At 33.8% G+C, this 11,146-nt stretch overlaps 1 protein-coding gene across 1 annotated transcript; it reads left to right on the top strand.

The window, feature by feature from the left end:
• Positions 1–3,398: 3,398 nt before the first annotated feature.
• LOC111810760 (subtilisin-like protease SBT5.3) lies at positions 3,399–8,042 on the top strand. The gene is made up of 11 exons (XM_023697538.1): positions 3,399–3,498; positions 3,585–3,694; positions 3,784–3,881; positions 4,093–4,257; positions 4,350–4,452; positions 5,292–5,832; positions 6,023–6,120; positions 6,489–6,734; positions 6,864–6,978; positions 7,078–7,291; positions 7,425–8,042. The coding sequence occupies exons 1-11, from the start codon at positions 3,415–3,417 to the stop codon at positions 7,970–7,972; spliced, it is 2,322 nt and encodes a 773-aa protein (XP_023553306.1). The 5' UTR covers positions 3,399–3,414; the 3' UTR covers positions 7,973–8,042.
• Positions 8,043–11,146: the final 3,104 nt, after the last annotated feature.

The following is an 11,146-nucleotide window of genomic DNA, read 5'->3' as shown; positions in this document are numbered from 1 at the left end:
TTTTTTTTTTTTTTTTTTTTTTTTTTTTTTTTTTTTTTTTTTTTTTTTTTTTTTTTTTTTTTTTTTTTTGCTGAATTATTGATACCGAATGATGGAGGTATTTTAGGGGATGGATGGAGGTATTTTAGGGGATGGATGGAGAGATTAAGGGAGGTGGTCAGTTTTTTTTTTCTTTATTTTGTTATATATATATATAACCTAACGGGGTGTCACACGAGAAGTTGCCACTCGTCACGTGCGTGTAGGGGCTCAAGCTCGCATGGGTCAGGTCATACTCTCGGGTATATGCGGGTCATGTTTTTGGGCATGCGTTAGGTGGTCCGTGGATGTGGGTTGGTTGAAGATGCAAGATCTCCGATGCCTTGCTGTTAATCTCACGTTTTCTGATGACTGCGAATTTCTTTGTACCGTTACAATAACCGAGGGTCATTCTATTTGTACATTTTAAAGTATTTTGTATTTTGTTTTATAATTGTATCACAATCCCATTTCCTCCTTGGTAATATTTTGAATAACATTGTCTTATTGTTGAATTTTATTTTATATGTAATTTTTGTACGGTGGATTTTATTTTGATTTAAATTTTATCACATTTTTATTTTTTATTTCAGTTTACTTTTTATTTTTATTTATTTTTTATTTCCTCTTTTTAAGTCACATTGAAGATTTGAAGTCTCCAAAATACTCTTATATATACCATTCCCTTACAAATTTTAACATACTACTATGTTGGTATTTTTTAGAAAGTTCATGATAAGCAAGAAATCAAATTTCTATTTTTAATACATGATAATTAAAATCTAAAATTAGGAGAAAAAATTTTCATTCACAAAGTTAGGATTACTTTTATTATTATTATTATTATTTTCACACAAGGAGATATACCAAACAAGTTTCTTAAATTTTTCAGCTAAAAGGCTAGCTCAAAAAAGTATTTACCATTTAAGTAAGTAATCACACGAATTCTAGGAAGCAATACTTATAGGAATAGCTTGTTAATATGCATGCAATTTAAAACAAATCCTAGGTAGATAGATTATCTATGACCTGAGCTTAGGACAATTGGATAAGCACGAGAATAGTCACTCTAGTTAGTAGCATAACTAAATTACTCCTCACATGATGTAACAAACTATTTTTGACTAAGAGTCTCATTAGGGTGGTGTATCTTGCTTGCACGGGTCAAATTGAAGGTATGGGAAACTGAGTACGCCATAGAAAGTCGAGAAGGGTTTCGACCTCTTAGAATGAATTCAATTGGTCTAATCTCTTGCTTGGATGTTAGACTCCCACCACCCAACACATATCTCATGCCATATGCCAACATATCTCATGTCATATGCCATGTAGAGTGAATAACTATGTAAAAAAATGACACGACTTACATGTTTTGAAAAACACCTTTAAAATGACACGACAAAAGACTAAAGAAAATAAATAAACCTTTGAATTAAAACCATCCTATTCTAGCCTAAGTCTAAGAAAATAAATACGAATACCCTATGCATGTGTCATGGTCTCAAGTTGCGATGTCACCATCAGCCGTACAGGGACGTTTTACCTTTACCTAAAAAGGAGTAGCACATGACTTGAGTATTTTAAGAAATACTCAGTAAGTGATCCCACTTCTGAGGTCAGGAAATGCAAACACATGCAACTCATGATCAAGGGACCTATCATTTAAAACCATCATAGGGTGGCCTCCAGTGTTAGATAAATTGGATGTATAGTACTTACCTACACACGACCAACACGTGCGAGTGTGAATCCCCAGGGGACTTGCACACCCCCTGGACCCTCTTTGGTCAAGCTAATCTGTAACGACGTTCGGTGGTCAGCGAAACCCTATAGTGTCATGCTCCCCATGAACACCCTCATCATCATACTGTACGCGTCTACACTCATCATCATGAAAGAGGAAGTATCCCGATGCATATGAACACACAAAATGCATGAGGTCCCTATAGTTTTCATCTTTAAATCATCTTTAAGACACAACCCTATACACCGTTCACACATTACTCTAAGTAACATGCACGCATTGACCTTCATACATTCATCATCATTTGTTTAACTAGGGCTGTGTCTTTAAAACCTTCTCATCATAATGCATCGCAATATTTAATACACGCACAACATCTTAATATAGAACATCGTCATACGAAGTCGTTTCATCTTATTATTATGCATCATCATCATCATGTCGACATCATGTACAATATAACATCATCACATAATTATCTAACATCATCAAGTCATCGTATAACATCACATTATTATCTATCATCATCAAGTCATCATATAACATCACATCATCATCTAACGTCATCACGTCATCATGTCATCACCTAACATTATCACATCATCATATAATATCATCACATCATTTTTGAATTGCATCCAAAATAAAATACTCCCATTTTTTCTTGTGTATACTTTTTTTTTTTTTTTTTTTTTTTTTTTTTTTTTTTTTTTTTTTTTTTTTTTTTTTTTTTNTCTGTACTTATTTAATCTTCCCATTTTTTTTTTCTTTCTTTCCATGCATTCTAAATTTCTTTTCTTTCTTAAAAATAAAATAGCTATATATGATAAAGCAACTTACCTAACTCCATTGCTATTGATTTATAACTAAAATCTAAATATAAATAAAGTAACAATATAGGGATAAAATAAAAGGGGCTATATATGATGCCTTATCACTATAGAACTCTAGATATTTGATTTATAATTAAAATCTAAATATAAATAAAGTAACAAAATAAGAGATAAAATTAAGGACAGATTTAATTAAAGTGACAATCTAACATTTTTGTTTTGTTTGCCATTTGTGGTTATATTCATTTCTTTTAGAACCGTTCTAACTTAATGGTTGGTTGAGGAGAGATAATTGAGGTAAGAACCACTCGTTAGTGGAGAGAACCGGGAAGAGCTTTATTTTTTTTAACTTAATATTCTTTTTTTAATTTAATTATTTTTATTTGTTTATTTATTTGTTATTTTCTTTTGGCTATTACAATTATCCTCCTATAAAACAATTAAGAGAGGCCCCCAATTTAAAATTTTGGGTGTTAAAACAACACTTTTATAAAGAAATATGCATGTATATAAAATCTTAAAAATTTTCAAATCCTTTTTACTCTACACCGGCCTATTCAATCCAATTTACATTCCCTATTATTCATAAGTAGCTAACATAGAGTTGAGACAAATTAGCAAAACTAACAACCATGTCAGGGCATATCATTAAATAATTTTTATTTCCTTACCATTTTTGGGTTCTCTTCAAATGGAAGATTTCTTCATCACTCTCTATACATAAAAATAAAAGTCCAAATTTGAGTCCAATCATAAAACACTCATAAGCGTTATAAAAAGGCATTAAGGAACAAAACAATTATTCGGAGAAAAAAATAAATGGAGGCCTTCAATCTTCCTCCTTTACTTCTCTCTTTCTTTCTTTGTGCTATTTTGCAAACACCCACCATGGCAGCCAAGAAGGTTACTCAATAGTCACTTATAAATACTTTTTAATATTCATATCAAATGGGTTTTAGAGATTGAAACGTTTTGTTTATGTTGTGCAGTCTTATATTGTTTACTTGGGATCACATTCACATGGATTGAATCCTTCCGCTCATGATCTCCAACTTGCAACACAAACCCACTATAATCTACTTGGATCGGTGTTAGGAAGGTGAACCTTTTAGTTTCAAATCATGTAGTGTAGATTTGTTGAACTCTCACTCTTCATTTGCGCTCTTATGTTTATGTTTCTAAGTACAGCAATGAAGCAGCTAAGGAATCAATCTTTTACTCATATAATAAAAATATCAATGGCTTTGCAGCTGTTCTTGAGCAGAAAGTTGCAGAAGATATAGCAAGTAAAATAATTCATCCATATCTATGACAATGGCTATCATATTATTTGATAATGATTATCTTCCTTAATAAATCATACTCCAAATCTTTAGTTTCCAAAACTTTGTCAATGGGAAGTAACCAATAATCACGAGCTTAATTTTGAGAAGTTAAATAGTTATCAAGCGCCTCGTTTTTCTATTTTAATAATAAGGTGTTTTTTTTTTTTTTAAGAGCATCCTGATGTGATATCAGTATATGAAAACAAAGGACTAAAACTGCACACAACACGATCATGGAACTTTCTTGGAGTTGAGAATGATAGTGGAATTCCTTCAAGCTCACTTTGGAATCTTTCAAGATTCGGTGAATCTACGATCATTGGCAACATTGATACAGGTCAGACTTATTTTCCTCTCATAAGTTTTTGGACTCGACTGCTCCTGTAATAATTTGGGTACCTTTTCTTATTGTAATTGGGATCAATACAGGTGTTTGGCCAGAATCAAAGAGCTTTAGTGATGAAGGATATGGACCTATCCCAACGAGATGGAAGGGAAGCTGTGAAGGTGGCTCCAACTTTCGTTGCAACAGGTCCCTAACATCAAATCGGTCCTAAGATCAAATCTCTTATTGTTATTTCGCCTCTATTTAATTCTCTTAGGTTAGGAAATACAGACACTTTCATTTAGCATTTATTTGACACTTTTGTTAGCACAACATACAAACACCTGGACACTAGTTGTTCAAAGTGAATATTAATCAAACATTTGTTAGATGCCTATTGTTATCTATAAATATACACATAAATGCATATATTTTTAGTGAAAAATTACATCAAATTCATTTTCTTAATATGTTTAATATATCTTTAAACTTTAAGAAGTATTGTATTAGAATTTTTTTTTTTTTTTTTTTTTCTAAAAACCTTTTAAGATGTGTAATACATTGGTAACATTCAATATTGTGTGTAATAGGTCTTATATATATACAGATATTTAAAAATCAATTGATTTATTAGATATAAAATTAAATTTTATGTCTAATAGAACTCTGAACCTTGTTTAATTGGTTCGTGAATTTTAATTAAACGTCAATGTGTCAATGATGTACTAGATAAAAAAAATTAAAATTTCAAAATTTATTGGTTATCACAAAATTGTAAGATTAAGGAACTTAAGATACTTTTTAAGGTTTAAGAATAAAAGTTATACAAAACTAAGTTAGAAAAAAAAAATTAGGAACTAAACTCGTCATTTAACCTAAGTTTTTAAGCATACAAATGCATAAGCTCATCGACTTTTAAATTTTCTTCTTATATAAAAATGATAATAGATATGTCCTTGTCGTGTTTGTGTTCTAGCTAGTCATTGTATTTAATGTTTGTATCGATATGTGTAACGTAGAAATAAAATTGAAGATTTTAAATGCAGGAAACTGATTGGAGCACGATATTTCAACAAAGGATATATATCAAGCGTGGAGCCTAGACCTCTCAACTCAAGCTATGAAACAGCAAGGGACTATGATGGGCATGGAACACACACCTTATCCACAGCCGGAGGCAATTTCGTTCCAGGAGTAAGTATTTTTGGGAATGGTTATGGCACTGCAAAAGGGGGTTCCCCTAATGCCCTTGTTGCTGCTTATAAAGTATGTTGGCCTCCAACGTTGGATGGTGAGTGTTTTATTGCCGATGTTCTAGCGGGCTTTGAAGCTGTCATTAGTGATGGAGTTGACGTTCTATCGGTTTCACTCGGTGAAGATGCTTTTGAATTTTCTGAAGATCTAATGGCTATAGGGTCCTTCCATGCAGTGAAGAATGGCATCACTGTTGTTTGTTCTGCTGGAAATTCAGGACTATTTGAAGGCAGTGTCTCAAATGTCGCACCATGGATCATAACTGTGGGAGCTAGTACAATTGACAGGCTTTTTACCACTTACGTGGCGTTAGGAGACAAGAGGCATTTCAAGGTACTTTATCCGACATTTGTTAATAGTATATAGTTATGTTCTTGACACTATTTATACAAATATTTAGCTAAGTATTGAACCGGGCATATAAAATTGTAGTGTATACGTGTCTCCATATTTGTATCGGTTGAGTTTATGGCTTTGTATTACGTTTATGTTGTCTTTAATGATTTTTCATTGTCAATACTAGGGGGAAAGCCTTTCTAGTAAAATATTTCCATCTAAGAAGTTCTATCCGTTGATCCGTGCTTTGGATGCAACATCAGACAATGTCTCTAGTAACGACTCGTGAGTATATTTTTATTTAAATTATACAAAATATGTTTAAATTTTGGATACATTTCAATTTTGCCTCAACGAATTTTTTAAGGAATTTTCTATTGAAACCATCATGTAAATTTGTAAATCATGTTTAGCTATATTTTTTTTGAGTTGAAATAAACCATAAAAATTAATTTTTACCATGTTTAGCTTAACTTGATTTATATCCTTTGACNTTTTTTTGTTTTTGTTTGTTTGAGTTAAAATAAAACATTTGAAAAGGTAAGAACATAATTAAAATATGTTTTAAATTTAAGGGTATTTTGTATAATTCATAATGTTATTTTCACTGTAATAATAGAACAATATTAATTAAACTTATTGTGATCTCGTAGCGCACTATGTCTAAAAGGGACTCTTGATCCTAAAAAGGTAAAAGGAAAAATTGTAGTTTACCTTAATTCGTACGATTCAGAAGTGGACAAAGGTTACGAGGCTGCTCAAGCAGGTGCTGTTGGGATGATTCTTGTTAATGACGAAGAAAGTAGAGATGACCTTTGGACGGCTGAACACTTACTTCCAGCTTCACATGTAAGCTATATTGATGGTGAATCAATCAACCATTACATCCAATCTACTATGTAATTACTTCATCTTATTCCATCAACTTCCACGTTTATTTTCGAAATCTTTTAAACTTTATGATTTAATAAACAGAAACTTAGACTCAAATGTTGTAACCTATACGTCATGTTTTGTGGTTCAATCAGAACTCCAATGGCTTACATAACTCGTGTGAAGACTGAGTTGGGAATCAAACCAGCACCAATTATGGCTTCATTCTCATCAAGAGGTCCCAACCGAGTTGAGCCCTCAATACTCAAGGTTGGTTAAGATTTGTATGTTGATTAATTTTGTAGTATAAAGTTCAACGTATCAACTAATATCAGTCACAAAATTTGAATTTTTTTTTTTAATTTCTAGCCTGATATAACAGCACCAGGTGTGAATATACTCGCGGCTTTCTCTGACGAAGCATCACCAACTCATTCACCTTTTGATAAACGTCGGGTTCTATATAATGTATTATCCGGCACTTCCATGTCATGCCCCCACATTTCTGGTATCGTTGGCCTTCTAAAAACTCTTTATCCAAAATGGAGTCCAGCAGCTATAAGATCTGCAATCATGACCACAGGTTTATTATGCAAAATTCTTCCATTTCCATCCTTTTAAAAGTTCAAATACTAGTCTAATTTGGCTTAAGATACATTATTTATGGGATTTGCATTTTTACTTAAATCTTGCAAGCTAATAGTTTTGTTTCGCAGCTGGAACCGAAGCTAATGACTTAAATCCAATACAAAACTCAGAAAAAGAGAAAGCAAACCCATTGGCATATGGTGCCGGCCATATCCAACCAAACAAAGCAGCAAATCCTGGCCTTATTTACGACCTCTCCACCCAAGACTACTTGAACTTTCTATGTGCCCGTGGCTACAATAAAACACAAATGAAGCTATTCATTAATGATACTTCATTTGTTTGTTCAAAGTCATTCACAATAACAGATTTGAACTACCCATCAATCTCAATGAATAATCTGAAATCAGAGGCAGTAGAGATCAAAAGAAGAGTAAAAAATGTGGGAAGTCCAAGCACGTATGTTGCTCAAGTCGAGGCACCACCAGGAGTTTCTATTTCGGTAGACCCAAGTACTTTGAAGTTCACTAAAACTGGTGAAGAGAAGGATTTCAAAGTTGTGTTGAGGAGGGTGCCAAATAATCAAACTGAAGGGTATATGTTTGGAAAACTTGTATGGTCTAACGGGAACCATCGTGTTAGTAGTCCAATTTTTGTGACGTTAGAGAGGCAATGAAAGAAGCACATGAGTTTGATTGGGTTTGGCTTGTTTTAGCTCAATAATTAAAATTCTATTTTCGTGTTCATACTTCTTCTATGCTAGGCTAATAGATTTTTTTGTTGCTTTCTTTTTTAAAAAAATTAATTTATTTAAGTTTTCTATGTTGAATGGACTCAAAAAGAGCCTTGAAAAATGTGGAGGGTATTGGTTTTGACCTACAATCTAAAGATCAATTGGAAAAAGGACAAGTTTAAATGGCTGACAATTCTCCTAAATAAATCTGTAATTATTGTCCAAAACTTTTTCCTACCCCAATATGACAACTATGGATAATTATCTTAAATAAAACACTAACCATGGTTGTAAACTTACTCAAGTTAATAACTATTTTTATAAGTCAAATTTATTAGCTCACATTCTCATCCATAAGCTTGACTTTACCTAAAGATTCTTCACTTAGAGCAACTACGGCATGACTATAAAGTTTAATCCTTGCTAAGGCCTTGGTTAGAATATCTACACGTTGATCTGCAATGTCAATATTGCTTGGTCCCTTATCAACTCCGTCTTCTTCAAAAGAAATTTTAATTCTGTAACATGCCATTTCTTGAGATTCTCTCTTCTAGGTAGGAATTTCATCCTGTTGTAAGGTACTCCTCTCTCTCTCAACCCTGTTATTATTGGATTCTTATTTTTTTTTAGGTCTGCCTCTAGGCCTCTTTGGTTGAGACGATAAGTTTGATGAAGCTCACTGACTTGTAGGTTGCGCTTTCTTAATTGAAGTGGCATCCGATTTCTTCTTAGCTCTGTAAGTTTGTTTCTTTTTAGCTCTGTTCTTCAGTTACTTCTTCTCACAGCTCACTGAGTTCTTCTTCTCTTTCTTGCTTCCACTGCTAATGGAGGCTTATGGAAGATGTTGAGGATCTTTTATGTCTTATATCGACTGTTTGGCGACCATTTTACATTTCGCAACAAGGCTCTGTTTCTGTTGAATATCTTGAGAAATGAGCAAACTAACTGCATTCTTTGTCGTTCTTCTGTCATTTGACCAAGACTAATAATATTGCTCTTCAAACTCAAGATGTAGTATACATTGGTCAATAAACGTTCATCGTTGTTCTTACACTAGAACAAGATGAATCATTTTTCTTGGGTCGATACAATTGTTGATTTTGACCCACGATCGAAATATAAGAAACAAATAAATGAAGCATAGATAACAACTTGAGGGGAGAGTTTCTTGGACTAAGAATCTTAGCACTATGTTTTTTAATTCTCTTTTTTGTTTTGAATCTCATACCTCTAATGAGTATTTATACTATATGAAATCCTAACAAATTTTCTAAACTTTTTTCTCAAATTAAAACAGCTAACAATTCTCCTAAATGAATAATTTACTATTTTTCAAAACTTGCTCCTCAACCACTAACAATTCATTTACTAAGTTGTCAAGTTCTCCCTACCCAAAAAGTTATATACGGTTTAAGCCGTTGTTGTCTTTTTTGCTTGTATGCTTTATAACACCACTCTCAATCTCTTTCTTATTCTTACTTTCACAACGTGGTCCGAAGTTGGCTTGACTCACTCAGTGTTGAGAGTGAGTGACATACAATCGACAAATCCGCTGTCAAGAAAGGGCGATTGTGACAGTTGGTATCAGAGCCTAGTTGGCTCCAAAGTGACCGATAGACATGTCTTCGACCAAACAATTGAAAAAGTCTCACGTTGACAGATTAGTCGAAATAGAAGAATAGATGCAATACTTGCAGGAAGTCCCCGACAGTATGAATGTCCAAAGAAGGCGTCACTACAGGCATTTCAAACCGCATTAGATGCAAACTTAGACGAAAAATCTGAAGGGGAAGAAGCTGAAAAGAACGTTGAACGTAGAAACCCCTCGAATGGAAAAAGAAGACCGGGGAGCAAAGGGAGCCGATCGAAAAAGCTCTCATGTATGTGGAAGCGTGGGTGACTCACAAGTTGGCCAAGAGTGCGATGGTCGATTTAGGAGCCACCCACAACTTCATGACCGAGACTAAAGCAAATCGGTTGAACATCAAATGGCATCGAGACTTGGGGAAGATGAAGGCCATCAACTCTGTGGCTTTACCGATTCTGGGAATAGCGAGAAAGACTACCCTTAAGTTAGAAACATGAAGTAGCCTAGTGGACTTTGTAATCGTCAAAATGGACGACTTTGATGTGGTACTCGGGATGAAATTCCTATTGGAACATAAGGTGATCCCCATGCCCTTGGCTAAATGTCTAGTCATAACAGGGTCAACCCCGACTATTGTCTAGACAAGCATCAAAAAGCCTGATGGAATTAAGATGATTTCGGCGTTCCAATTTAAATGTGGTCTTGCACGTAACGAACCAACGCTCATGGCCATCCCTGTGGTTGAAACTGAAGGAATGGTTGAATTTGTTCCCATAGAAATACAATGTATACTAGAGGAGTACTGCGAACTAATGCCAGAGAGTCTACCAAAAAACTTACTACCTCGTCGAGGCATAGACCACGAGATTGAACTGATGCTGGGGTTGAAACCCCCGACAAAGAACGCCTGTAGAATGGCTCCACTTGAGTTCGAGGGAGGTGAACCCAAAATGACTTACGTCACTAGATATGGGGCCCTTGAATTTCTAGTCATGCCTTTTGGGTTGATTAATGCTCCTACCACATTCTGCACCTAANGATGTAGTATACATTGGTCAATAAACGTTCATCGTTGTTCTTACACTAGAACAAGATGAATCATTTTTCTTGGGTCGATACAATTGTTGATTTTGACCCACGATCGAAATATAAGAAACAAATAAATGAAGCATAGATAACAACTTGAGGGGAGAGTTTCTTGGACTAAGAATCTTAGCACTATGTTTTTTAATTCTCTTTTTTGTTTTGAATCTCATACCTCTAATGAGTATTTATACTATATGAAATCCTAACAAATTTTCTAAACTTTTTTCTCAAATTAAAACAGCTAACAATTCTCCTAAATGAATAATTTACTATTTTTCAAAACTTGCTCCTCAACCACTAACAATTCATTTACTAAGTTGTCAAGTTCTCCCTACCCAAAAAGTTATATACGGTTTAAGCCGTTGTTGTCTTTTTTGCTTGTATGCTTTATAACACCACTCTCAATCTCTTTCTTATTCTTACTTTCACAACGTGGTCCGAAG

Source organism: Cucurbita pepo, chromosome LG14 (genome assembly GCF_002806865.2).
Source record: "Cucurbita pepo subsp. pepo cultivar mu-cu-16 chromosome LG14, ASM280686v2, whole genome shotgun sequence".
In the NCBI taxonomy this organism is placed as follows: Eukaryota; Viridiplantae; Streptophyta; class Magnoliopsida; order Cucurbitales; family Cucurbitaceae; genus Cucurbita; species Cucurbita pepo.
Note: the sequence above shows the minus strand (reverse complement) of the source record. Positions and strands in the feature narration are given on the sequence as shown.

Coding starts and splice junctions, on each gene's coding strand:
- LOC111810760 (XM_023697538.1), top strand. CDS start 3,415: ATGGAGGCCTTCAATCTTCCTCCTTTACTTCTCTCTTTCTTTCTTTGT. Junction 6,735..6,863: donor CATTACATCCAATCTACTAT/GTAATTACTTCA, acceptor TGGTTCAATCAG/AACTCCAATGGCTTACATAA. Junction 7,292..7,424: donor ATCTGCAATCATGACCACAG/GTTTATTATGCA, acceptor TTTGTTTCGCAG/CTGGAACCGAAGCTAATGAC.